The following is a 26,189-nucleotide window of genomic DNA, read 5'->3' on the forward strand; positions in this document are numbered from 1 at the left end:
CAGGTGTGTGCTGACTCCTATTTAACATGGTTTTAAATGTGATTGCTTAATTCTGAACACAGCTACAGCCTCAGTTATAATATATATTTTTTTCTTCCATCCACCTAAAAGAGTTCAGTTTATTTTTCAATTGAGTGGTACAGTTTATAGGTCACATTAAAGGTGGAAAAAGTTCTGAAATGATTTATCTTTGTCTCATTTTTATATCCACTGTATATCTGTTCCCCTGAGAATTTAAAGAAGAATGATAATCCCTCTAAGTTTTATTAGAGGTACTATCTCTAAGCTTAGTTTCCTTGTGCTTTCATTTCTCCCTATTTGCCCGCAGCCTGGCTTGTTTGACAGCATAATATTTATATGTTGTGTACACCTGGCTTTAAGCCTTTCCGTTTATTAAAATACAGGGAAATCTTGTTTTTCTTGCGGTGTGTTAAAATGACAAGAATGAGGCCATACAGGTTTTTGATCTTTTCCTTCAGAGAGAATAAAAAAGGTAAACTCGTGTTTTACTGACTGAGACTAAAATGAAGTGTGAAGATAAACTAATAGAAACCAATGAACCATTTCTGCTTTCATTCCATACCCCTAGGTTATACAGATACAGCACGGGGAACTGGGACATGATCCAGTCTCTCATCTGGATATCATTGATGTTCAAGAAAACAAACACAGCCATGTGCACTCCACCAGGGAACATCTCTCTGTCCTCTCAAGCCCTGAGGAAACCAAGCTTAATAACAGGTTTGTCTTACATCACTCAGTAACACTTATTCATCAAGGAAATCCAAAAACTGGAACAGCCAGCACAGTTGAATGAGATAATCGTATTTTAGGGAATTTCCTGTGGACTGTTATAATAAACACAATTATTTTTTATTTGTTTGCGCTTCTCTCGGAGGATAGTCCAAATAACAGCTTAGATAGATCACCAAAGACCAGAGGACCACATCCAGTCACAAGAGAGCCAGAATCTAGAAAAAGCACAGTGCATAACGGGAAAAAAGTAAATGTGAACCACCTGCAAACGAAATGGCAACCCACGGACATCCTGCAACACTTGCTAAAACTCCACCATACCGAGAACGCCCATCAGCATGAAGACGTAAGTCTGTTGTCTGTTTTGCAAGAATCTTGTAACACTTCTAAAATACCACAGCTCCTAAAATTTGTGTTTATAGGTACCAAGCTAAAAAAAAAGAAAAGGGAATTTTCAGGGACAGGTTAAGGTAGTACTTTTTGGTAGGGGTCTCCAGCCCACGACTTAGACGACTTATGATCTCTTATCACAACCTCATGTAGAAGAGATGGCAGCACATGCATGTGGTCCTCTTCCATGAAGTTTATGGTAGTTATAGAGACAGCCAGGCGACCCTTCAATGGGGAGAGTGACATGCATGTCTACCAACCTGTACACCTCTTCTTTGCTCAATGGGACAACCAGCTTATACAGAAAGAGGACACATGGTAGCCTGCAGCTAGAATTGGCCTGCAACCTACAACATGGCAGGGAGCCCAAGGATTCACTGCAACCACTAAACAATCGTTTCTCCTGATCCGCATGCAGCCTACGAGGCCATTTTGTGTGGCCCCCAGCCATCTAGTCAGACATGCTTGTCTATGTCTCGTGACGGCTCACATGTATTTTCTCTTCATCGTAGTTTATTGGAGTAGTGAAAACCAGGCTGTTTCAGCCAATTGTAGATAGGACAAAGTCCAGCTCTCAAGTAGTAAAGTTGCTCTGACCTGCTCTGCACGGACCCGGGCTGTGTTCACACCCAACGTAGATGCAGACAAAAAGTCCAAATGCATCCAGCGAGTGAAATCAATGATTCTTTATTTCTTCATTTAATAAAAGGTACAAACAAGTAATCCTCCTGCATAAAATCAACGCGTTTCCGTCTTCTTCATGGATTCATAGTATAAAGTATTCAGATACAGGCATGTAACTGCTTTTTAAGCAAAAAGGGAGGAATGAAATCAATTGAAAATGTTAAGGAACGCCACAGTGCAGGTGTAGGGTAAAATGTAGATATTATTAACTCTTGATGTACATGCTTGTGGCTGAAGACTGACTTGCACTTTTTGCTTAAAAAGCAGTTACATGCCTGTATCTGAATACTTTATACTATGAATCCATGAAGAAGACCTGTCTTATGGTTAAAACGCGTTGATTTTATGCAGCAGGATTACTTGTTTGTACATTTTTTAAATGAAGAAGTAAATCATCATTGATTTCACTCGTTGGATCCATTTGGACCTTTTTGCTGTTTCAGTAACCAATCCCATCTAAATTACAATGGAGAGAGAGAGCATAGCCTGCATGGTCTCTTCTTTTCTTCTATTTTCCTGATAGGTGCAAGTCCAGGAAGTGGAGCTCACACCTATTAGACAATTATATCACATATGTTTGATATGCCATAAATGTTTCAAATGGTAATTTCCCTTTAAGTTTTATTGCCACTCATTTGATTGGTTCAGCGTGACACTGTGGCCCCTGGAAGAGAAGAGTTTGTGCATTTATGGCACAGTGAACCGTAAGTGTCTTTGATCATTGGAGTTACTTGTGTGATTTCTTATCAGAACTTAGAACTCTTTTCTATTGGCTTTCTGCATAGTACAATTGTGCATGTATCCGGTGACAACAGTTCTCCATTATCCTATATCCTGCATGAGCATAATTTTCACAGAAAAATACTTAGAGGGGATATCGGGCCATAGATCATTATGACCTGTACTCAGGATAAGTAATCAATATCAGATCTCGAGGGTCCAGCACCCAACACCTCCACTTATCAGCTGTATGGAGTGTACAGTTTACGGAGCTGGAAACTGATAGCTTTGTACACTATGCAGAGGCTGTGAACGGGAGCTGAGCGGCAGTACCGGTGCCAGAATCTACACAGTACACAGAGTCTTTTGCTTCTGTCCTGTCCACTTTATAGTTTTTGGCATTCCGGTTGCCCGAAAACAGCTGATCATGGGGGTGTCATGTGTAAGACCACCACCAACCTGATATTTATTACCTATCATGAGGATAGATCATCAATATCTGTAGCCAGGGCAACCCCTTTAAGGATTTCTCTGTGACAATTATGATCACGCTGGATAATGGAGAACTGCTGTCACCGGATAATACATGCACAATCTAACTATGGAGAAAACCAATAGATAAGAGCTCAGTGCTAACACTTAATTGAACAAGTAACATACAAAACATAACCAACACCTACTGCACATGTCTCTAGCTCGTGTGCGGCTGGTAATCATGCCATAGCTACAATTAAGAACTATTCGTAGGCTCAGTAGTAAGGATTAATAAAGCATTTAGGTTTCATCCAACCAATGCTGGAATTGTCCACTTATTTCTAACATATTGCCATACAGTCATGTGTCAAGTCCCGAGTAGGCAATATGGTGGATAGAAACTTGCTTATAATAATCAAATATATAGGGTCAATTTAATTTTGGGGGGATGGGGTCTTTTCCATTATGGAGAATACCCCACAAGTTGGTTGCTAGAATTTTAAGGGGTTGGCCAGTTTCTGGCTACTGTTACTCAATATGTATATAAGATGATTATATGGCACTTACTAAGGCTTTCACACTGGCGCTAGACTTATCCGGCAGGCTGTTCCGGCCGCACACCTGTGCGGATGTTAGTATGGATATGGCAGGCTGTTCCCCTGCTGGAACAGCCTACTGGACAAGCCTAACACCAATGTGAAAGAAGCCTAATATAGTTTTTGTTGATATTATGTACTGCTTGCAGGACTTTTTAGGCTACTTTTACACTAGTGTTTTTACTGGATCCGGCAGGGTTCAGCAAAAACACTTCCGTTACTGATGATACAACCATCTGCATCCTTTATGAACGAATACGGTTGTATTATCTTTAACATAGCCAAGGAGGATCTATCATGAACTCCATTGAAAGTCAATGGGGGACGGATCCGTTTTCTATTGTCATAGAAAACAGATCCGTCCACATCGACTTGCCTTGCGGGTCATGACGGATTTGTCTTGCGCCGTATCCCAGGACGGAAAGAAAACTGCAGCATGCTGCAGTTTGCTCTCCAGTATGAGAACGGAATGCATTTTGGAGCATTCCGTTCAGTTCAGTTACGTTTTATCCCCATTGACAATGAATGGGGACAAAACTGAAGCGTTTTTTTTTTTCTGGTAGTGAGACTACGGATGAGCGAATCAACTTCGGATGAAACATCCGAAGAAGATTCTCATAAAACTTTATTCGAATATTGTACAGAGCAGGAACTTCATACAGTATTACAATGTATTGGCTCTGATGAGCCGAAGTTATTGCTTCGTGAAGTTGTACCTTGGGACCGAACCCGAGTTCGGGAAATGGTTTTTACAGTCATAAGAAAAGACGCTCCAGAATTGTTATTACATGGGGAATGGCTGTCATTATTAATGGAGTAAGTTGTGTAATAGATGTGCTTACATGGCAATCATATGAAGGCCTAATCAATATCTGTACAGCAAATTAGTAAAGATTAATAGCCGAGCTGTAATAAATCTTAAACTTTTACTGTAGTTATAAAACTATGACTTTGAGTTTCAATAAATGACTTTATGACTTTATAGCACTAATCCCTGTGCAGTGGATTACTTAATATACCGCCAGCATTAGACTTATTTCTGTTACACCTGCTCGATTATTATGGGCAGTATTTCAATGTCCATGGGTTCAATGTAACCACACAGGTCACAGAAATGATTCAAATTGCTTTGAACTTGACGATATGAGATATTTGATTTGTAGAAATCCACTGGATGACTGCAATGACTGGTTCTTGTGATCTGTATACATTCTGGTGGGGCCTCTTTTAGGGGTGCTATGTAGTATTGTAGTGCTATGTAGTATTGTTATTTAGGTAAATATATGTAGTGTTATTTGGTCAATGTATTACTTCTGCATAAAATAAGTGCATTTTATGTCCCGCAGTGGTATGAGTGTATTATCTTAAAGGGATATTTCTGTCAGGGTTATTTTTTTTAACTCCATATTCATACAAAAAGTTTTTGAAGAATTTTTGACTCCCCCCCTCGGCAGTACTTTGTCCTTGAACTGTAGTAGTACTAGTCAGCACAGAGAGATCTGCTAAACTGCTAAACAGGATAAGTAATCCATTTTCTGTAATGACTCTATAGAATGAGTTTCACTTTTTGAATTGAACTACTGAAATGAATTAACTTTAGAGCCAAATTAATGGAACTGAAGCAGAAAGGAGTCTGTTAATCTCTGCCGATCCCCTTACATCTCTCGTCTTGTTTCTACTCTGCAGTGCCTCAACGTGACACAGTTGCTCCTGAACTATGGGCTTTCCTGGGTCTCAGAGATCACCCCTCAGCAATTCACCTTACTGTGCCCAGCGCTGCTCTACCAGATTGACAGCCGTGTGTGCATTCATCACAGTGATCAGCTGTCCTCTGAATCCGCAAACTCCCAGCAGTCATTGCTAAAAGGTTTGTATGCAAAGAGTACAATGTTTCCGGCATAACTGCTGACCGTTCTTCCTTTACCACTGTTGGTTCATGAAAAGTGACTGTAACTCAGGAGATTTAAAATCTTTATATAATTTATTAATGTAAATATACAGTAATTTATAATCCTGTCCTTCATATGAAACTGCTGCAGTAATACCAGGATCTTGCTTCCTCCAGGATAACATCAACAGGCTCTTCTGCAGGACTTCCTGTCATTTGACCTCCACTAATAGATGTTCTAAAGGCCACCATATATTTTAGTATATTGTCAGCCCAACCTGCCAAAACCAGGGAGTTCGACAGACAGTCTAATGTGTGTGGGGAGCTCCAAACTCTTCCTCGACAGATGATGTTGGGGAGGAGAACAATCCTCATGACCCAGAGACAATGTCAGAAATGTCTTACCTGGGCTAAGGAGAAAAAGGACTGTTCCTCAGTGGTCCAAAGTCCTGTTTTTAGATGAAAGTAGATTTAGCATTTCATTTGGAAATCAAGGTCCCAGAGTCTGGAGGAAAAGTGGAGAGACAACAATCCACACTGCTTGAGGTCCAGTGTGAAGTTTCCACAGTCAGTGCTAGTTAGAGAATCTATACGGTATTGTCAAGAGAAAGATGGATCGGGCAAACTGAATATTTTTGCCTGATCCTTTTGTTCTCTTAGGAGATAAGCCAGAAGTGTCTGACAGCTCGTTCTCCTCTCTCCCTATTGAGGGCACATACACTCTCAGTCAAAATGAAAGTGTACGTCTGTGGGGGAGGCGGGAGAGATAACTTTCAGAACGATTGTTCAGCCCATAGCTATTGAATACGTACGGCCAGCTTTAGCTTTGCTGACCAGCAGGAAGAGGATGGTAGACAGGACTGTTGTCACAATGCCCCCCAAATGTCTTTAATGCAACACAGTTTACAACCTCTCATGACAGTGGCTCCTTAAAGGAACATCCAGTCAAAGTAGACCAGCCTTGTGGCTTTTGGAAAATGTGGCCAGGAGGTAAGCATGATTTTTCCTCATGTACCTGCCACTTAATATAGTAATTGCAATTACATACCCCCACTAGTGATGCCATGGAAAAATATTAAGCTGGCTATACACATTAAATTAATGTCAGTTAAATCTGCCAATATCTGCTTGACTGTCCGATCATCTAATGTGTGTGTGTGTGTGGGGGGGGGGGGGGTTGTCCTGATTTTTCCCCAATTGCAGATATTGAAGGCAAGATTGAGCTATTGGATTTGAACATGCCCCATCTTATTGTTTTCAGGAACAATAGGCTGCCTTCAGAGGTGTCAGCGGTTTATTTCTCTCTCTCTATACAGAACACAAGCCCGCATGAGTATGAGGGAAGATGGGTCGGGAGGGATGGCTGTCAGCCAAACAAGTGTTTGTCCCACTTCTGTCTAAGGTGTATGATCAGTGGTAGTGGTCCAGTAACTAGGTTGTCACCAGTCTTGAGATTCTGTGCCCCATTTCTAGCACCAAGAAATGTCTGTGAATGCAGAGCTAGTCTAAATGTAACTCAAGTTATTGAAATCCCTGCATGGAAACGCTGCACCAGGGCCAACTCAGTATTGACATTGGTAGGGATCACAACAGTTAGAGCTCTACTACTGTAATCTGACTTTTGTGATATGTCTGATGGCCTGCATCAACACTCACTGTATGCATCATAAAATGTAATAATGCATTTATGTGAACAGAGTGACAGTGCCCGAACTCTAACTCTAAGGCTGAAATTAAAAATGTCCCGTGTTAATGAAAATTTACATTTATTGGCTGCCTTCCCAGAATTTGGGGGGGGAACCTTCATTCTGGAGATAGGTATGGGTCCCAGAGGTGGCACCCACAACTATCCTGTGGATATGCCATAAGTGTCTAATTTGGGAATGCCTAAACAGACATTTCTACATTGTCAAATGTAACATATATTATCAATCATTTCTGTGTCGTTATAATGGGTCTGAGAGCAGTGGCGCTCATAGAAGAGAGAGAGGGCCCCACATCAAAGATTGACCCGCTCTCATTATGGGGCTGGTTTTACCACCTAGGAAGAACCTGGTGTTTGTCCCCATGCCCCCCCCCCCCCCCCTGGTGTTCTCTCCTTGATCCTTGGGATATTTAACCACCCCTTTGTTTGCTAACACTTAAGTTCCTCAGGAGAAGGGAATTCCTGCACAGGGATAGGAAAGAGATAATTGCATTAACCACAGTTGCCCCCACTTCAAGAGTTGGGTGGTCTACTTTGATGGTACATATAACATACCTCCTTGACTGAAAAAATTGCTATCCTATGCAACACATCTTCTGCAATAGACAGCTGGTGTACTAGTAGAGCAAGCATGTTGTATTCTGTTTAGTAGATGGCAAGAACAAAGGGGGAAATTTATCATGAGGTTAATATTTGAAGTCCGTCACACTTGAGTCTGCTTTGGCACATTGCATGTTGTGTGTTAAACTTTTAAAACTAAATTTAAACCTTTTGTCTAGGAATGCCAGTCCCATTTTTCTAAACTTCTTTTGTGACTTTAAAAAAAGTTGCAGTGGTAAAACTTATTACTGTAACTAACCACACCTATTTTCCCACCAATGTTTCAAAACTGGAGTGTGTTTTTTTTTTTTTTTTTTTTTACATAAGCCTTAATTTGCATCTTTTTAAAGTCAGAATTCTGGAGTGCAGGGTTTGATAAATTCACCCCAAAGTCTGTATTTTTATGTTCCTCTTGTTACGTACAACAATGGCTTCCTGTCATATACTGGACAATCATATACAATATTAGATGACATAGCCCAAACGTATCTTATTTCAAAGCAGTCATGCTTCATAAATAAATAAATAAAAAAAAATTAAAGAAACACTCCGGGATTTGTGAACTCATGAGGGATAGGGTACAGCAGTCATTTTATTGCAAAATAACAAGCTCCCCTAAGGTCCGTGGCTGTTTCATGTGACCATAGTCCAAGTGTCAGAGTCCTACAGTATAAGTATGCAAGTCTCTATTCAAATGTATTTTGAAGGCTCCTATACACTTTATTGTCGGCTGAACCTGGCGAGAACGGTGTGTTGGGAGTTCCTCATTCTCCTCCAACAGATGTCGGAGAAAGAAGGATCAGCTGAAATTAAAGGGGTTGTTTCATCATGAACAATGGGGGCATATCGCTAGGATATTCCACCATTATCTTATAGGTGCAGGTCCCACCGCAGGGACCCGCACCTATATCGAGAACTGAGCCCCGCAAGGTGGTGGCTGTAGGACTCCGGCCCGGGCACCACAAAGCCGGTCCGCAGAAAAGTGAATGGGAGGGTACTGCGCATGCGCAACCTCCGCTTCCATTAATTTCAATGGGGCTGACCAATATAGCTGGGCCAGTGCTCGGCTATTTTCGCCGGCTCTTTAGAAAATGAATAGAGGGCGGCTGCGCATGCGCCGTGCGCCTCCTTCACTTGCGGGGCTCCGTTCTCGATGTAGGTGTGGGTCCCAGCGGTGGAACTAGCACGTATAAGACAATGAGGGCATATCCTAGCGATATGCCCCCATTGTTCATGATGAGACAACAACTTTAATGTTTTCACCTAATCCTTTTCTTCTCTTGGGAGATAAGCTACTGCCAGAGGTGTCCGGCAGAGTCTTTTTGTAATGTAATACACTTATGCAGTGCCTCAGCACAGAAGGTATCTGCAAATTGTTTATTATACTGTTATGTAATGTGCATTGTAATGTTATGTTTTTTAACCAGTATAGCTATGTATGATGACACAACCAGGGTTAATAATCCTGGCTCAGCCCTTGTAGGAAGCTAGGTGGTGGCTGGCTCCACTCCTAGTTGGAGTCAGTCTAGACAGGAGTTCAGTGAGAGAGGAAGCTGTTGCCTCATGGGTCTTCTCCTTGGGCCCAGAAAGCTTCAGAGACCAACAGATCTCTAAAAGATCTACAGAAAGAGAAACACAAAAAGATAAAGGAGAGCTTAGAATATGCATGGTAAAGCAACCTGCTACTGCAGTCAGTCTGACTTTGTTGCTGTGAGGGATACTGTTAAGACACCCTTCACACTTGTACACTGTCCTGGTCAGACATGCCTTCAAGACCCTGTATCCTGCAGTGGACACTACAGCCATTATTGAAAAGTTATGGTTTCCAGCCATAGATTCTACTGAGATAGACTTTAGCAAGAAGGTGTACAAAGAGGGCCATAACTCCTACCCTTGCCTAAATGCACACACCGCTATCTGGGAGAGAATTGTACTGTGTACAGTGGGAACTGTGTCTGTCTGATTTACGGGAGATGTACTATAACTCCCGTTTTGCACTACATTACAGAGACATTTATTTTTGTGTTACTAGCCTGGTTACTGACTCCTATACCATATGCTGGCCTTTGCACTCCACACGCCCTGCTTTGCTCCTTTACAGACACTTAACATCACGGGCATCCCAACTACTATCAGGCTGGAACCCTATAACCAGTGTGTGCTCCGAGGGAAGAAAGAGTGCGCCCTCGTTTCACTGTATGGCCCTAGGGAGCAACAATGTGAGAAATGCTACAATGATTGACTGTGACAGCCGGAGCCACTACTACTCCCAGTCCTCAACTCCGGCAACTCCCGGGCTGCTGCACTTACAAGTTCAGCCGAGCCGAACATGTATGTGTATGGAGGAATTGTTAGGGAGTCGGGAGAGATAGCTGTTGGATGAACAATCATTCGGCAGTCAGCTATTGAATGTATAGGCCTGCATTACTTCCAGCTTGTTATTCTGCAACACAGTGGCCGGTATGAGGACCGACTATTGCCCTATCCCACATGCAGTGTACAAAAGTGAACAACCATAAAAACTAATAGCAGAGTGCTTTTAAGTATAATTGATTATTTTTATGTGTGCAATAACGATATTGCAATATTTGCATGCAGTTTAACAACTTTGTAATTTTTTGCTTATCCTTTTTGTTCTGTTCTGCAGTGCTTGGTTGGGGGGCCCTTGCCGTCACTGTGATCAGTGCCCCTTCACTCCTGGCCGTAGCATTTGTTCCACTTCTCAGACGTCCTTTGTTCCGCTACCTACTCAGGTTCCTGGTGGCCTTAGCTGTGGGGACTCTCTGCGGTGATGCTTTACTGCATCTGCTACCACACGTATGTCACAAACTTCATTACTGTGTGAATATCTCTATAACATTTTGCTTTGAATAGGATAAAATTAAAACTAATATTGGTCATTTACAAGCTGAGAGGGTTGCAAATGAGCTGTTATCAAGCTCTGCCTCTAATATCACTAGATGTAAGGCAGCTATCCTATAAATCATCCCTTTCTTCCCAGAATTTCAGAGGAGCATGTATGGCCTATAAGTGTCCTCACGCCGACTTAGGCTACATTCACATCTGCGCTTTCCCTTTCCGGTATTGAGATGTGTCATAGGATCTCAATAGCGGGAGAAAAACGCTTCTGTTTTGCCCCCATTCATTGCCAATAGGGACAAAACTGAACGAAATGGAGTGCACCAGAATGCATTCTGCTCCATTCTCATGACGCACACAAAAGCACTGCAAGCAGAGTTTTTGAGTGCGTCCTGGGATGTGGAGCAAGAGGGATCCGTCATGACTCACAATGTAAGTGAATCGTGACGGATCCGTTTTCTGTGACTCAAAAGAAACAGATCCGTCCCCCGTTGACTTTCAACGGAGTTCATGACAGATCCGTATTGGCTATATTAAAGATAATACAACCGGAATCGTTCATAACGGAGGAAGATGGTTGTATTATCATGACGGAAGCGTTATTGCTGATCCATGACGGAAGCTGGTGAAAAAGTAGCCTTAGGCCTTAGTCCCACATCTACATCTTTTACAAGCAGGAAATAATAATGATTTTTATGAGCTATTTGTGTAAGGCCTCATGCACACAACCGTTTTTTTTAAAACAGGGACTGTAGGTCCGTGATCCGTGACCCGTGACCATTTTTTTTGTCCGTGGGTCTTCCTTGATTTTTTGAAGGATCCACGGACATGAAAAAAAAAGTCGTTTTGGTGTCCGCCTGGCCGTGCGGGGCCAAACGGATCCATCCTGAATTACAATGCAAGTCAATGGGGACGGATCCGTTTGATGTTGACACAATATGGTGCAATTGCAAACGGATCCGTCCCCCATTGACTTTCAATGTAAAGTCAGGAGTCCCTTTTATACCATCGGATCGGAGTTTTCTCCAATCCGATGGTATATTTTAACTTGAAGCGTCCCCATCACCATGGGAATGCCTCTATGTTAGAATATACCATCGGATTTGAGTTAGATCGTGAAACTCAGATCCGACAGTATATTCTAACACAGAGGCGTTCCCATGGTGATGGGGACGCTTCAGGTTAGAATATACTCAAAGAACTGTGTACATAACTGCCCCCTGCTGCCTGGCAGGTGCTGCCAGGCAGCAGGGGGCAGACCCCCCTCCCCCCCCCTGTATTTAACACATTGGTGGCCAGTGCGGCCGGCCCCCCCTCCCTCCCCTGTAGTTAACACATTGGTGGCCAGTGCGGCCGCCCCCCCTCCCTCCCCTGTAGTACTGTAGATTCATTGGTGGCCAGTGGGCCCCCCTCCCACCCCTGTAGTACTGTAGATTCATTGGTGGCCAGTGGGCCCTCCCCCTCCCTCCCCTGTAGTACTGTAGATTCATTGGTGGCCAGTGGGCCCTCCCCCCTCCCTCCCCTGTAGTACTGTAGATTCATTGGTGGCCAGTGGGCCCCCCCTCCCTCCCCTGTAGTACTGTAGATTAATTGGTGGCCAGTGGGCCCTCCCCCCTCCCTCCCCTGTAGTACTGTAGATTCATTGGTGGCCAGTGGGCCCTCCCCCCTCCCTCCCCTGTAGTACTGTAGATTCATTGGTGGCCAGTGGGCCCTCCCCCCTCCCTCCCCTGTAGTACTGTAGATTCATTGGTGGCCAGTGGGCCCTCCCCCCTCCCTCCCCTGTAGTACTGTAGATTCATTGGTGGCCAGTGGGCCCCCCTCCCACCCCTGTAGTACTGTAGATTCATTGGTGGCCAGTGCCCCCCCCTCCCTCCCCCTCCTAATTAAATCTCCCCCCTATCATTGGTGGCAGCGGAGAGTACCGATCGGAGTCCCAGTTTAATCACTGGGGCTCCGATCGGTAACCATGGCAACCAGGATGCTACTGCAGTCGTGGTTGCCATGGTTACTTAGCAATTTGTAGAAGCATTATACTTACCTGCGAGCTGCGATGTCTGTGACTGGCCGGGAGCTCCTTCTACTGGTAAGTGACAGATCATTAAGCAATGCGCCGCACAGACCTGTCACTTACCAGTAGGAGGAGCGCCCGGCCGGACACAGACATCGCAGTACTACAGGGGAGGGAGGGCCCACTGGCCACCAATGAATCTACAGTACTACAGGGGAGGGAGAGGGGAGCCCACGGGCCACCAATGAATCTACAGTACTACAGGGGAGGGAGAGGGGGGCCCACTGGCCACCAATGAATCTACAGTACTACAGGGGAGGGAGAGGGGGGCCCACTGGCCACCAATGAATCTACAGTACTACAGGGGTGGGAGGGGGGCCCACTGGCCATCAATGAATCTACAGTACTACAGGGGAGGGAGGGGGGGGGCCGGCCGCACTGGCCACCAATGTGTTAACTACAGGGGAGGGAGGGGGGGCCGGATATTCTAACCTGAAGCGTCCCCATCACCACGGGAACGCCTCTGTGTTAGAATATACTGTCGGATCTGAGTTTTCACGAAGTGAAAACCCAGCTCTGAAAAAGCTTTTATGCAGACGGATCTGCGGATCCGTCTGTGTAAAAGTAGCCTACGGCCACGGACCACGGATGCCAATCTTGTGTGCATCCGTGTTTTTTTCACGGACCCATTGACTTGAATGGGTCCGTAAACTGTTGTCCGTCAAAAAAATAGGACAGGTCCTATTTTTTTGACGGACAGGAAACACGGATCACGGATGCGGCTGCAAAACGGTGCATTTTCAGATGTTTCCAAGGACCCATTGCAAGTCAATGGGTCCACGAAAAAAACGCAAAACGGCTGCACACAACGGTCGTGTGCATGAGGCCTAAGCCTTTTTCCATACAATACCCAGTTTCAAAGATTGGGGCAAGAGATGTGCGAGAGGAGTTATGTCCAGTTTAAAGGAAACCTGTCATCACTTTCTAAGCCTATTTATCCACTCATTTTTCTATAAATACTTTTTAATGCGTTAATAATGATATTAAAATCAATTCTGAACGAACAATCAGTTCAGAGAAAAACCTAAAATAAATGTTCCCGACATGTATGTAAATGAGCCTTAGATGAGTCCTCTCTCCTCCATGCTTCAGAGATGAGTCCAGGGTTCTCTGACTCTTGGAGTGCAGCCACGCCCACTGTGAAGGAGCCCAGCACCGCCCCACATCCTCCGAATCTCCTCCTTGCTCCCCGACGTCACAAAGCTAGAGCGCCGTAATCTCGCGATGCGCGAGCTAGCGCATGCGCAGTGTCGGCATAGTGTTCCTTCCCTGTGCTGGCACTAGCCTCAGGGAACGAACTGCGCATGCGCTAGCTCGCGCATCGCGAGATTACGGCGCTCTAGCTTTGTGACGTTGGGGAGCAAGGAGGAGGTTTGGAGGATGTGGGGCAGTGCTGGGCTCCGGAAACGTTAGTAACAGCTCCTTGGGCTTCTTACATGCCTCATTTACATATATATATCAAATCGTTTTTTTGACACAATAAAAGCACAGAGAGCTATGGGGAATAGATATTGCGGATGTGCTAGCGGCCATCTAGCAGCCAATGGCCTCAGCTCTATACCCAAAATCCAGGTGACAGGTTCCCTTTAAGCAAAGTAAAGGTTTTCCAGACTAGAGAGTGTTGAGGAGCCCTGTGCCTTTAAGGGGTTGTCTGCTTTGGACAAACCATTTTTGTTAAAAAAAAATCCCCTCACATAAGCTGATAACAGGGTTTGCTGTTGCTAGGATGGAGGAATCAGGCAGCGTGTAAGAGGGTCAGGAATGTTTGGTAGAGAATAGTGCTGTGACTATGGATATGACAAGGTTAAATGTGTATTCTGGGGCATAGTTTAAATAAAAAAATGGGATCTGAGTGGAAAAAAATAACAAACCGGTACTTTACTGTCACGTGTAGAGTCACGGGAATCAAGATAGAGCGGAGGTGCACCCCCTGAGCTGCCACCCGGTCCCCTGTCCCTGCCTACTTGCACCACCCGCCCTAGGTGACAGAGCGCAACTGGGCGACAGTCCCTAACCAACTAAGTGCAAGCAGAGAGAAAGAGACAGCAGGGAAGAGGACAGCCACTGAGAAGTTACAATAAGCGGAAAAGAGGTAGAACAAAAACGGAAGGCAAGGCGGGTAAACTAGCTGAGGTCACTCCAGGAGGTCACGTCAGAACAAGTGAAGAGGCAAAGACAAATCCGTAAACAAGCCGAGGTCAAAATCCGAGGATAGCGTCAAGGTACAGGGAGCAGGCAGAAGACGTGTCAAGAGGTGGATCGAGGTTCAATTCCAGAGGTAGCTTAATAACAATAAAGTACACAGCCTATAGGACGAAAATCACAGGCAACCTGTAGCCAGCAGGCCGCCTGTATTTATAGTGGGGAGCAGGGGCGTAGCTAGAAATGCATGGGCCCCATAGCAAAAAAAAATTATGGGCCCCCCCAGCCCTCACATATCTATCGTGCCTCCCACCACCCCTTCCAGAGCTCCCACCCAAACACCCATCCTAGATCTCCCACCGCTCAATGGGGACGGAGCAGCGGTCCAGCGAAATAGCGGCAGGACGGATCCGACAGGCTGAATAGCCTGCCGGATCCGTCCTGCCACAAGTGTAAAAGTACCCTTAGTCTGTCATATAAGGGGGGGGGGGGGGGAAGAAACCCCAGAACTAGAGATTGCCACCCAAAAGAAGGAAGGGGCCCCCTCCTTATCACTGCTGGCATCTCTTTTTAACTTCAGATCATCAGACTCTCACTTACTAATTACAGCACACACCCCTGTAGTGTCCACCATGTGGGCACACTCTAGTTCTAGGGTTTCTTCCCTCCCCTGTCTGATGGTGTACAGTCGTGGCCAAAAGTTTTGAGAAAGACACAAATATTAGTTTTCGCAAAGTTTGCTGCTAAACTGCTTTTAGATCTTTGTTTCAGTTGTTTCTGTGATGTAGTGAAATATAATTACACGCACTTCATAAGTTTCAAAGGCTTTTATCGACAATTACATGAAATGTATGCAAAGAGTCAGTATTTGCAGTGTTGGTCCTTCTTTTTCAGGACCTCTGCAATTCGACTGGGCATGCTCTCAATCAACTTCTGGGCCAATTCCTGACTGATAGCAACCCATTCTTTCATAATCACTTCTTGGAGTTTGTCAGAATTAGTGGGTTTTTGTTTGTCCACCCGCCTCTTGAGGATTGACCACAAGTTCTCAATGGGATTAAGATCTGGGGAGTTTCCAGGCCATGGACCCAAAATGTCAACGTTTTGGTCCCCGAGCCACTTAGTTATCACTTTTGCCTTATGGCACGGTGCTCCATCGTGCTGGAAAATGCATTGTTCTTCACCAAACTGTTGTTGGATTGTTGGAAGAAGTTGCTGTTGGAGGGTGTTTTGGTACCATTCTTTATTCATGGCTGTGTTTTTGGGCAAAATTGTGAGTGAGCCCACTCCCTTGGATGAGAAGCAACCCCACACATGAATGGTCTCAGGATGCTTTACTGTTGGCATGACACAGGACTGATGGTAGCGCTCACCTTTTCTTCTCTGGACAAGCCTTTTTCCTGATGCCCCAAACAATCGGAAAGAGGCTTCATCGGAGAATATGACTTTGCCCCAGTCCTCAGCAGTCCATTCACCATGTTTTCTGCAGAAGATCGATCTGTCCCTGATGTTTTTTTTGGAGAGAAATGGCTTATTTGCTGCCCTTCTTGACACCAGGCCATCTTCCAAAAGTATTCGCCTCACTGTGCGTGCAGATGCGCTCACACCTGCCTGCTGCCATTCCTGAGCAAGCTCTGCACTGGTGGCACTCCGATCCCCCAGCAGAATCCTCTTTCTTGGACGCCCTGAAGCCTTCTTAACAAGAATTGAACCTCTTTCCTTAAAGTTCTGGATGATCCTATAAATTGTTGATTGAGGTGCAATCTTAGTAGCCACAATATCCTTGCCTGTAAAGCCATTTTTATGCAACACGCCTTTCTTTGCAGGTCACCATGGTTAACAATGGAAGAACAATGATTTCAAGCATCACCCTCCTTTTAACAGGTCAAGTCTGCCATTTTAACCCAATCAGCCTGACATAATGATCTCCAGCCTTGTGCTCGTCAACATTCTCATCTGAGTTAACAAGATGATTACTGAAATGATCTCAGCAGGTCCTTTAATGACAGCAATGAAATGCAGTGGAAATTTTTTTGGGGGATTAAGTTAATTTTAATGGCAAAGAAGGACTATGCAATTCATCTGATCACTCTTCATAACATTCTGGAGTATATGCAAATTGCTATTATAAAAACTTAAGCAGCAACTTTTCCAATTGCCAATATTTATGTAATTCTCTAAATTTTTGGCCACGACTGTACACTAGAGGGTGCGTGTGCTGTAAATTTGTAATTAGTGAGAGTCTTATGATCTGAATTCTGAAGTTAAAAAGAGCTGCCTGCAATGATGAGGAGGGAGCCTCTTGCTTCTCTTGGGGGCCCCACTGCAGGCAGCTCTTTTTAACTTCAGAATTCAGATCAAGTATCTCATAAATTATAAGTTCTCACTTTCTTTCACTTACTTTTATTAAGAGCACACTAGTCACAGCAGGCACAGACTGGCAGGACTGGAGACTGGAGTGGAGACCAGTTGAGGAGGAGGCAGGAGCACCAAGCAGAGAGAGGAGGACCGGTCCAGTACAGCGCAGGCAGGCACAGGCTGGCAGCAGTAGCAGTGCGAGACTGTGACACTCTCACTCAGTCAATCTCAGTCAGACACTGCTGAGCTGCTCAGACTGGTTTCCGGCAGTCAGAGAGCGGGAATCTGACTGGCGCCAGTGTGGCCGGAGGGACCACTCCCTCCCTAGTCCCTCCACTCCAGGTACACCCCCGGCCCGGCCCCCTCCACCGCCTTAGTCCGCCTCCCTCTGCTGCTTCTCTAACCTGGTGGCTGGCTGGCTGGCTCCAGTCCCTCCTCCCTCCATCCACTCAGGTACGCCCCCGGTCCGGCCCCCTCCACTGCCTACCTCTATCTGTGCTGCTCGCCTGCTCTGACTGCTCCTGACTCCTCCCCAGCCAGGCCGGAGCCAGCCTGGGCCACGGACGGACCGCCCACAAATTGTGCCTGCCCTCGGCCCTCCCCTAGCCTGCCTTGCAGCTCACAATGGCGCTGCAAGTCGCCAGCAGCGGCGGGTGTGTGTAGGGGGGTGGGGCCTGCGACCGCCGCTGCTGGCGACTTGCAGCGCCATTGTGAGCTGCAAGGCAGGCTAGGGGAGGGCCGAGGGCAGGCACAATTTGTGGGCGGTCCGTCCGTGGCCCAGGCTGGCTCCGGCCTGGCTGGGGAGGAGTCAGGAGCAGTCAGAGCAGGCGAGCATCACAGATAGCGGCTTTAACTGAAGATCCGGAACTTAGGAATCCTGCACTGCGGGCATGCAGAGCTGATGGCTGGCTCCGTCCCTCAGGTACGCCCCCGTCCTGGCCCCCTCCACCGCCTACCTCATCTGCTGCGTGTGCGCCCTGCTCCAGTCCTGACTTCTTCTCCCCAGCCAGGCCCGAGTCGCGGCTAGTCTAGTGTAGTGGGCGGGCGGTCTGCGGCTCGGGCCTGGCTGCCTGTGTGTGTGTAAATAAATCAACACAATGCGGCCCTAACGGGCCCCCAGGGGCGTAGGGCCCCATAGCCACTGCTATGGTTGCTATGGCGATCCCTACGCCACTGGTGGGGAGTGAGGGTCATGTGACGTGGCCAGCGTCACATGACCGACAGACAAACAAGTTGAGCACCGAGTGATCAGCTCGGCGCTCAAGGCAGACCTAGGAGCAGGGAGCCTCCCAGCTAGCAAGGCCACCCTGGGAACGAGGCCAAACACAGATCCTCGCTCCCGAAGCTAAGTAGCAGGTCTGTGGCTGATGGGAGACCGAGTGCGCCTTCGGCACCCGTTACATTTACCTTACTGATCCCCCACCACTGTGTCGGCTGTTGCTCCAGTTCTAACTTCTCTCCACGTCCTGTTCTCGGGCTCAACACAGCCAAAATGTGTCAGCTGTAGCTCCAGTGATTGGCTGAGCAGGTAGTCCAAGCTGTTTCCAAGATGAGGGGAGATGAAAGCAGCAGCTGAACAGCAGTGCTAACAGGTGATGTTAACAGACACAACTCCAATTTTAATTAAATTATGCCCCTGGAACACCCCTCAGCCTGAGTAAAACACTATTTGAGGCAAAGAGCATATGGTTTCAGTCTCTAGGAGAGAACTCAAGCTTGTTGGTTACACACACGTACTGTCACTGTGAGGCACAAGGACTTGACAGTTATTCATAGCAACAGAGCAGTCTCAATGCGCGGTTTGTTAAGTTTATCCACTGACGGTTGCCACTGGTATCAGGACAACCTCTATGCTCCACACACACGGTTCTTGCACCAGGCAGTTCCCCCTAGCAACAGGAAAAAACTCTTTCCACATTCACATGGGGAGATTTATCAAAAGTGGTTTAAAGGAAAATTGGCTTTACTGCGCATGACAACCAATCAGCTTCCCCCGTTCATTTCTCAAAGCTCCTTTGGAAAATGAAAGGTGAAATCTGATTGGTTGTTAGGTGCAACTAAGCCAATTTTCCTTTACACCAGTTTTGATAAATCTCCCCCACAGTGTACTGTCACTCCTAGCCAGTCTTAGACCACAGTGTCTCTCACAGTACACATTCAATGGGCAATTATGAAAATACTTAAATATTACTTTATTATAAATATATTCTTAAACACCTTTCATTATTTATAATGGCTCTTTTTGTCTGGGGAGAAATCATCAGGGGAAACAAAATGGTCGCTGTCCCATTAGTTCACACAAAACCTGTCCTAATCACACATGAGGACAAGTTACTTTACAACACTGAGGTAAAGAGCTGCCTCATCCTCCTCCTCTCTACTTGTCAGGGATTATGATCCTGAATACAGATAATTAGCTGAATCTCTGGGGAATTTAGTTCATGAGAAGATATGAAGTACAGAGAGGACGGGCAGGACAGACTGTGGTAATGTGTTGCTGTAGTAATGGAGACTGTAAACAAGTGCGACTGCTCATTAGCCACACTTCACCCTCCTCTCATATGTCCTCATCATTTCCATTCCCACAGAGATTCACCTGTATTCAGGATCATGATTCCTGACAAGCAGAGCAGAGAGGAGGATGATGCAGCACTATATGGCTCATTGTGGTGAAGTAACTTGTCCTCCTGTGTGATTAGGACAGGTTTTGTATGTACTGATAGAACGGTGGCCATTTTATTTCTCCTAATGATTGCTCCCTAGACAAAACGAGCCATTATAAATAAAGGTATTTGTTAATATATTTATTATAAAATAATTTAAGTATTTTAATTTTTTTAATTCCTGAAGAACCCCTTTAACCACTTCAGCCCCGCTAGCTGAAACCCCCTTCATGACCAGAGCACTTTTTACACTTCGGCACTACACTACTTTCACCGTTTATCGCTCGGTCATGCAACTTACCACCCACATGAATTTTACCTCCTTTTCTTCTCACTAATAGAGCTTTCATTTGCTGGTATTTTATTGCTGCTGACATTTTTACTTTTTTTGTTATTAATCGAAATGTAACGATTTTTTTGCAAAAAAATGAAATTTTTCACTTTCAGCTGTAAAATTTTGCAAAAAAAACGACATCCATATATAAATTTTTCGCTAAATTTATAGTTCTACATGTCTTTGATTTAAAAAAAATGTTTGGGCAAAAAAAAATGGTTTGGGTAAAAGTTATAGCGTTTACAAACTATGGTACAAAAATGTGAATTTCCGCTTTTTGAAGGAGCTCTGACTTTCTGAGCACCTGTCATGATTCCTGAGGTTCTACAATGCCCAGACAGTAGAAAAACCCCACAAATGACCCCATTTCGGAAAGTAGACACCCTAAGGTATTCGCTGATGGGCATAGTGAGTTCATAGAACTTTTTATTTTTGTGTCACAAGTTAGCGGAAAATGATGATGATTTTATATTTTTATTTTTTTCTTACAAAGTCTCATATTCCACTAACTTGCGACAAAAAATAAAAAATTCTAGGAACTCGCCATGCCCCTCACGGAATACCTTGGGGTGTCTTCTTTCCAAAATGGGGTCACTTGTGGGGTAGTTATACTGCCCTGGCAATTTAGGGGCCCAAATGTGTGAGAAATATCTTGGCAAAAGACAACTTTTCCAATTTTTTTATACAAAGTTGGCATTTGACCAAGATATTTTTCTCACCCAGCATGGGTATATGTAAAATGACACCCCAAAACACATTCCCTAACTTCTCCTGAGTACGGCGATACCAGATGTGTGACACTTTTTTGCAGCCAAGGTGGGCAAAGGGGCACATATTCCAAAGTGCACCTTTCGGATTTCGCAGGCCATTTTTTACACATTTTGATTGCAAGGTACTTCTTACACATTTGGGCCCCTAAATTGCCAGGGCAGTATAACTACGCCACAAGTGACCCCATTTTGGAAAGAAGACACCCCAAGGTATTCCGTGAGGGGCACGGCGAGTTCCTAGAATTTTTTATTTTTTGTCGCAAGTTAGTGGAATATGAGACTTTGTAAGGAAAAAAGAAAAAAAAAGAAAAATCATCATTTTCCGCTAACTTGTGACAAAAAATAAAAAATTCTAGGAATCCAAATGCGTAAATGCGTAAACATTTTTAGACATTTATATTCCAGACTTCTTCTCACGCTTTAGGGCCCCTAAAAAGCCAGGGCAGTATAAATACCCCACATGTAACCCCACTTTGGAAAGAAGACACCCCAAGGTATTCAATGAGGGGCCTGGCGAGTTCCTAGAATTTTTTATTTTTTTTGCATAAGTTAGCGGATATTGATTTTTTTTTGTTTTTTTCTCACAAAGTCTCACTTTCCGCTAACTTGGGACAAAAATTTCAATCTTTCATGGACTCGCCATGCCCCTCACGGAATACCTTGGGGTGTCTTCTTTCCGAAATGGGGTCACATGTGGGGTATTTATACTGCACTGGCTTTTTAGGGGCCCTAAAGCGTGAGAAGAAGTCTGGAATATAAATGTCTAAAAATGTTTACGCATTTGGATTCCGTGAGGGGTACGGTGAGTTCATGTGAGATTTTATTTTTTGACACAAGTTAGTGGAATATGAGACTTAGTAAGAAAAAACAAAAACAAACAAAAAATTTCCGCTTACTTGTGCCAAAAAAATGTCTGAATGGAGCCTTACAGGGGGGGGTGATCAATGACAGCGGGGTGATCAATGACAGGGGGGTGATCACCCATATAGACTCCCGGATCACCCCCCCTGTCATTGATCACCCCCCTGGTAAGGCTCCATTCAGACGTCCGTATAATTTTTACGGATCCATGGATCGGATCCGCAAAACACATGCGGACGTCTGAATGGAGCCTTACAGGGGGGTGATCAATGACAGGGGGGTGATCAATGACAGGGGGGTGATCACCCATATAGACTCCCGGATCACCCCCCTGTCATTGATCACTCCCCTGGTAAGGCTCCATTCAGACGTCCGTATAATTTTTACGGATCCATGGATCGGATCCGCAAAACACATGCGGACGTCTGAATGGAGCCTTACAGGGGGGTGATCAATGACAGGGGGTGATCACCCATATAGACTCCCTGATCACCCCCCTGTCATTGATCACCCCCCTGTAAGGCTCCATTCAGACGTCCGTATGATTTTTACGGATACATGGATCGGATCCGCAAAACACATGCGGACGTCTGAATGGAGCCTTACAGGGGGGTTATCAATGACAGGGGGTGATCAGGGTGATCACCCCCCTGTCACTGATCACCCCCCCTGTAAGGCTCCATTCAGACGTCCGTATGATTTTTACGGATCCATGGATACATGGATCGGATCCGCAAAACACATGCGGACGTCTGAATGGAGCCTTACAGGGGGGTTATCAATGACAGGGGGTGATCAGGGTGATCACCCCCCTGTCACTGATCACCCCCCCTGTAAGGCTCCATTCAGACGTCCGTATGATTTTTACGGATCCATGGATACATGGATCGGATCCGCAAAACACATGCGGACGTCTGAATGGAGCCTTACAGGGGGGTGATCAATGACAGGGGGGTGATCAATGACAGGGGGTGATCAGGGAGTGTATATGGGTGATCACCCGCCTGTCATTGATCACCCCCCTGTAAGGCTCCATTCAGACGTCCGCATGTGTTTTGCGGATCCGATCCATGTATCCATGGATCTGTAAAAATCATGCGGACGTCTGAATGGAGCCTTACAGTGGGGTGATCAATGACAGGGGGTGATCAATGACAGGGGGTGATCAGGGAGTGTATATGGGTGATCACCCGCCTGTCATTGATCACCCCCCTGTAAGGCTCCATTCAGACGTCCGCATGTGTTTTGCGGATCCGATCCATGTATCCATGGATCCGTAAAAATCATGCGGACGTCTGAATGGAGCCTTACAGGGGGGTGATCAATGACAGGGGGGTGATCAATGACAGGGGGTGATCAGGGAGTGTATATGGGTGATCACCCGCCTGTCATTGATCACCCCCCTGTAAGGCTCCATTCAGACGTCCGCATGTGTTTTGCGGATCCGATCCATGTATCCGTAAAAATCATGCGGACGTCTGAATGGAGCCTTACAGGGGGGTGATCAATGACAGGGGGGTGATCAATGACAGGGGGTGATCAGGGAGTGTATATGGGTGATCACCCGCCTGTCATTGATCACCCCCCTGTAAGGCTCCATTCAGACGTCCGCATGTGTTTTGCGGATCCGATCCATGTATCCATGGATCCGTAAAAATCATACGGACGTCTGAATGGAGCCTTACAGGGGGGTGATCAATGACAGGGGGGTGATCAATGACAGGGGGTGATCAGGGAGTGTATATGGGTGATCACCCGCCTGTCATTGATCACCCCCCTGTAAGGCTCCATTCAGACGTCCGCATGTGTTTTGCGGATCCGATCCATGTATCCGTGGATCCGTAAAAATCATACGGACGTCTGAACGGAGCCTGACAGGGGGGTGATCAATGACAGGGGGGTGATCAGGGAGTTTATATGGGGTGATCATGGGTGATCAGGGGTTCATAAAGGGTTAATAAGTGACGGGGGGGAATGTAGTGTAGTGTAGTGTTTGGTGCGACTTTACTGACCTACCTGTGTCCTCTGGTGGTCGATCCTAACAAAAGGGACCACCAGAGGACCAGGTAGGAGGTATATTAGACGCTGTTATCAAAACAGCGTCTAATATACCTGTTAGGGGTTAAAAAATTCGGATCTCCAGCCTGCCAGCGAGCGATCGCCGCTGGCAGGCTGGAGATCCACTCGCTTACCTTCCGTTCCTGTGAGCGCGCGCGCCTGTGTGCGCGCGTTCACAGGAAATCCCGGCCCTCGCGAGATGACGCATATATGCGTGATTCTGCGCAGGGCTGCCACCTCCGGACCGCACATCTGCGTTAGGCGGTCCGGAGGTGGTTAAAGGACATCTCTCAGCAGATTTGTACCTATGAAACTGGCTGAGCTTCTGAGCAGGCCCCATAGCTACCTGGTGCCTGCTGTTTTACACAAGACACCCAGAGGCATCTGTAATGTCTATAATCATTGATAATGCTGATCACAGACGTTTAACCCATTAGATGCTGTGACCAATTGCGACCGCAGCACCTGAGAGGTCTTTACCTAGAAGCACTGCGTTCCCATGGCCCAAACAGCTTCCCCTCGCTGAAATTGTGGGAGCCTTTTGGTTGCTGTGGCAGCCTCGGAGCCTCTGAAGGATCTGTGGCCTGCCACAGTTATGTTCCTATTGCTTTATAGGTGTATAATTAATGGTAATTCATTGTAGTCTATGGAAGCAGCAATCACATGTTAAATAGCTGATTCAGCGTTTCTTCATTGCCTTAGGCCAGGGATGGGCAAACTCGGCCCCCTGCAGCTGTTGCAAAACTACAAATCCCATCATTCCCAGTCTGCCTACATCTATCAGACTACAGCAGGGCATGATGGGATTTGTAGTTTTAAAACAGCTGGAGGGCCGAGTTTGCCCATCCCTGCCTTAGGCCTCATGCATATTTTTGTGGTCCGCATCCGAGCCGCATTTTTTGCGGCTCTGGTGCAGATCCATTCACTTCAATGGGGCCGCAAAAGATGCGGACAGCACTCCGTGTGCTTTCCACATCCGTTGCGCCGTTCTGTGGCCAAAAAAATATAGCATGTCCTATTCTTGTCCGTTTTGCAGACAAGAATAGGCATTTCTACAATGGGCCGCAAATTGGAGAAGGCACACGGGCGGCTTCCGTTTTTTTTTTGCGGATCCGTGGTTTGTGGACCGCAAAAAAACAAAACGATCGTGTGCATGAGGCCTTACCTCTCCAAAATTTTTTTTAAAAAGGGGCGGGGGCGATCAAAAAGTCACACCTCCCAAAAAGGTATCAATAAAAAGTACAGATCGCCTTTCTATAAATGAGCCCTCACACAGCTCTGTAGATGGAAATAGAGAAAAAAATGATGGGGGGGGTCAGAATTTGGGGATGCAAAGAAAAAAATTAATTTGCCTGCCTCAGAGCTCACCTGTACTCACTGGAATGAAGGACCAGACACACACTGGAAAGTGTTTGCTAATGACACACCTGCCCCACAGCAGCATATGTGTTGGGTTTTTCATTTCACAGGTGAGCTCTGAGGCGGGCACAGATGACTGTGTTCTGTAGATGATATCGTTTTACAGGGCTGATATAGCAGAGATCAGAGCTTCCATACAGCTCCTGCTCTCTGCTCTGCATTCTAAATCAAGCGTCCTGCCATCATTAGGACGGATTCCATGTGAAGGAATCTGACAGTGGCCATTTTAATTTCTCTACTGATCGCCACCTACACCTAAAACGAGCCATTAAAAAATTAAAGGCATTTAGGAACTTATTCCTACTAAGATGTTTTTTTTTCAATATTTTCAGTTTTTTGTATTTTTTGTTTCCCCTTTTAAGTAACTAAACATAAAAATATATAGAGTTTGCTATCTGTGAATATAGCACATCTTGATCCACTTGAGGAATCACCACGTCAGGAATAAGGAATCACCAAAGACCTTCTTTGTGCCAAAGAACTAGGAATATTGTCCTGTGTGTACTGCATGCCATTATTAGCCATACATTGGACATATTCTACACTATATATTGTCCATAATAACCATGTCATACTTGCTTGTTACATTCTGCATTAATACGGGTACTGAGAAGATTTTTTACACTTAGATAAAATCTTTTTGTTGCAGGCACAGGAAGATCCTTCAGAAGAAAAACATCACAATGGATCCCACTCATTGGATCCTGTTTTGAAAGGGCTGTGCGTACTTGGTGGTATCTATTTGCTCTTCCTTCTTGAAACTCTGGTGGGTTTACTGAGACAGAAGAGAAAAAGGAAGAAGGTGACTATTCTTGGATCATTAGAATTACGTCAGTGTTTTACA

At 45.5% G+C, this 26,189-nt stretch overlaps 1 protein-coding gene across 1 annotated transcript in view; it reads left to right on the forward strand.

Moving 5' to 3' along the window:
- Nucleotides 1-26,189, forward strand: part of SLC39A5 (solute carrier family 39 member 5) — an 80,131-nt gene that overhangs the window by 31,002 nt on the left and 22,940 nt on the right. Inside the window, exons 3-7 of the mRNA XM_044287979.1 lie at nt 590-741; nt 904-1,102; nt 5,307-5,487; nt 10,461-10,630; nt 25,995-26,147. Of these exons, the coding sequence (XP_044143914.1) occupies nt 590-741; nt 904-1,102; nt 5,307-5,487; nt 10,461-10,630; nt 25,995-26,147 (855 nt within the window). The remainder of the gene's footprint in view (nt 1-589; nt 742-903; nt 1,103-5,306; nt 5,488-10,460; nt 10,631-25,994; nt 26,148-26,189) is intronic.

Source organism: Bufo gargarizans, chromosome 3 (assembly GCF_014858855.1).
Source record: "Bufo gargarizans isolate SCDJY-AF-19 chromosome 3, ASM1485885v1, whole genome shotgun sequence".
In the NCBI taxonomy this organism is placed as follows: domain Eukaryota; kingdom Metazoa; phylum Chordata; class Amphibia; order Anura; family Bufonidae; genus Bufo; species Bufo gargarizans.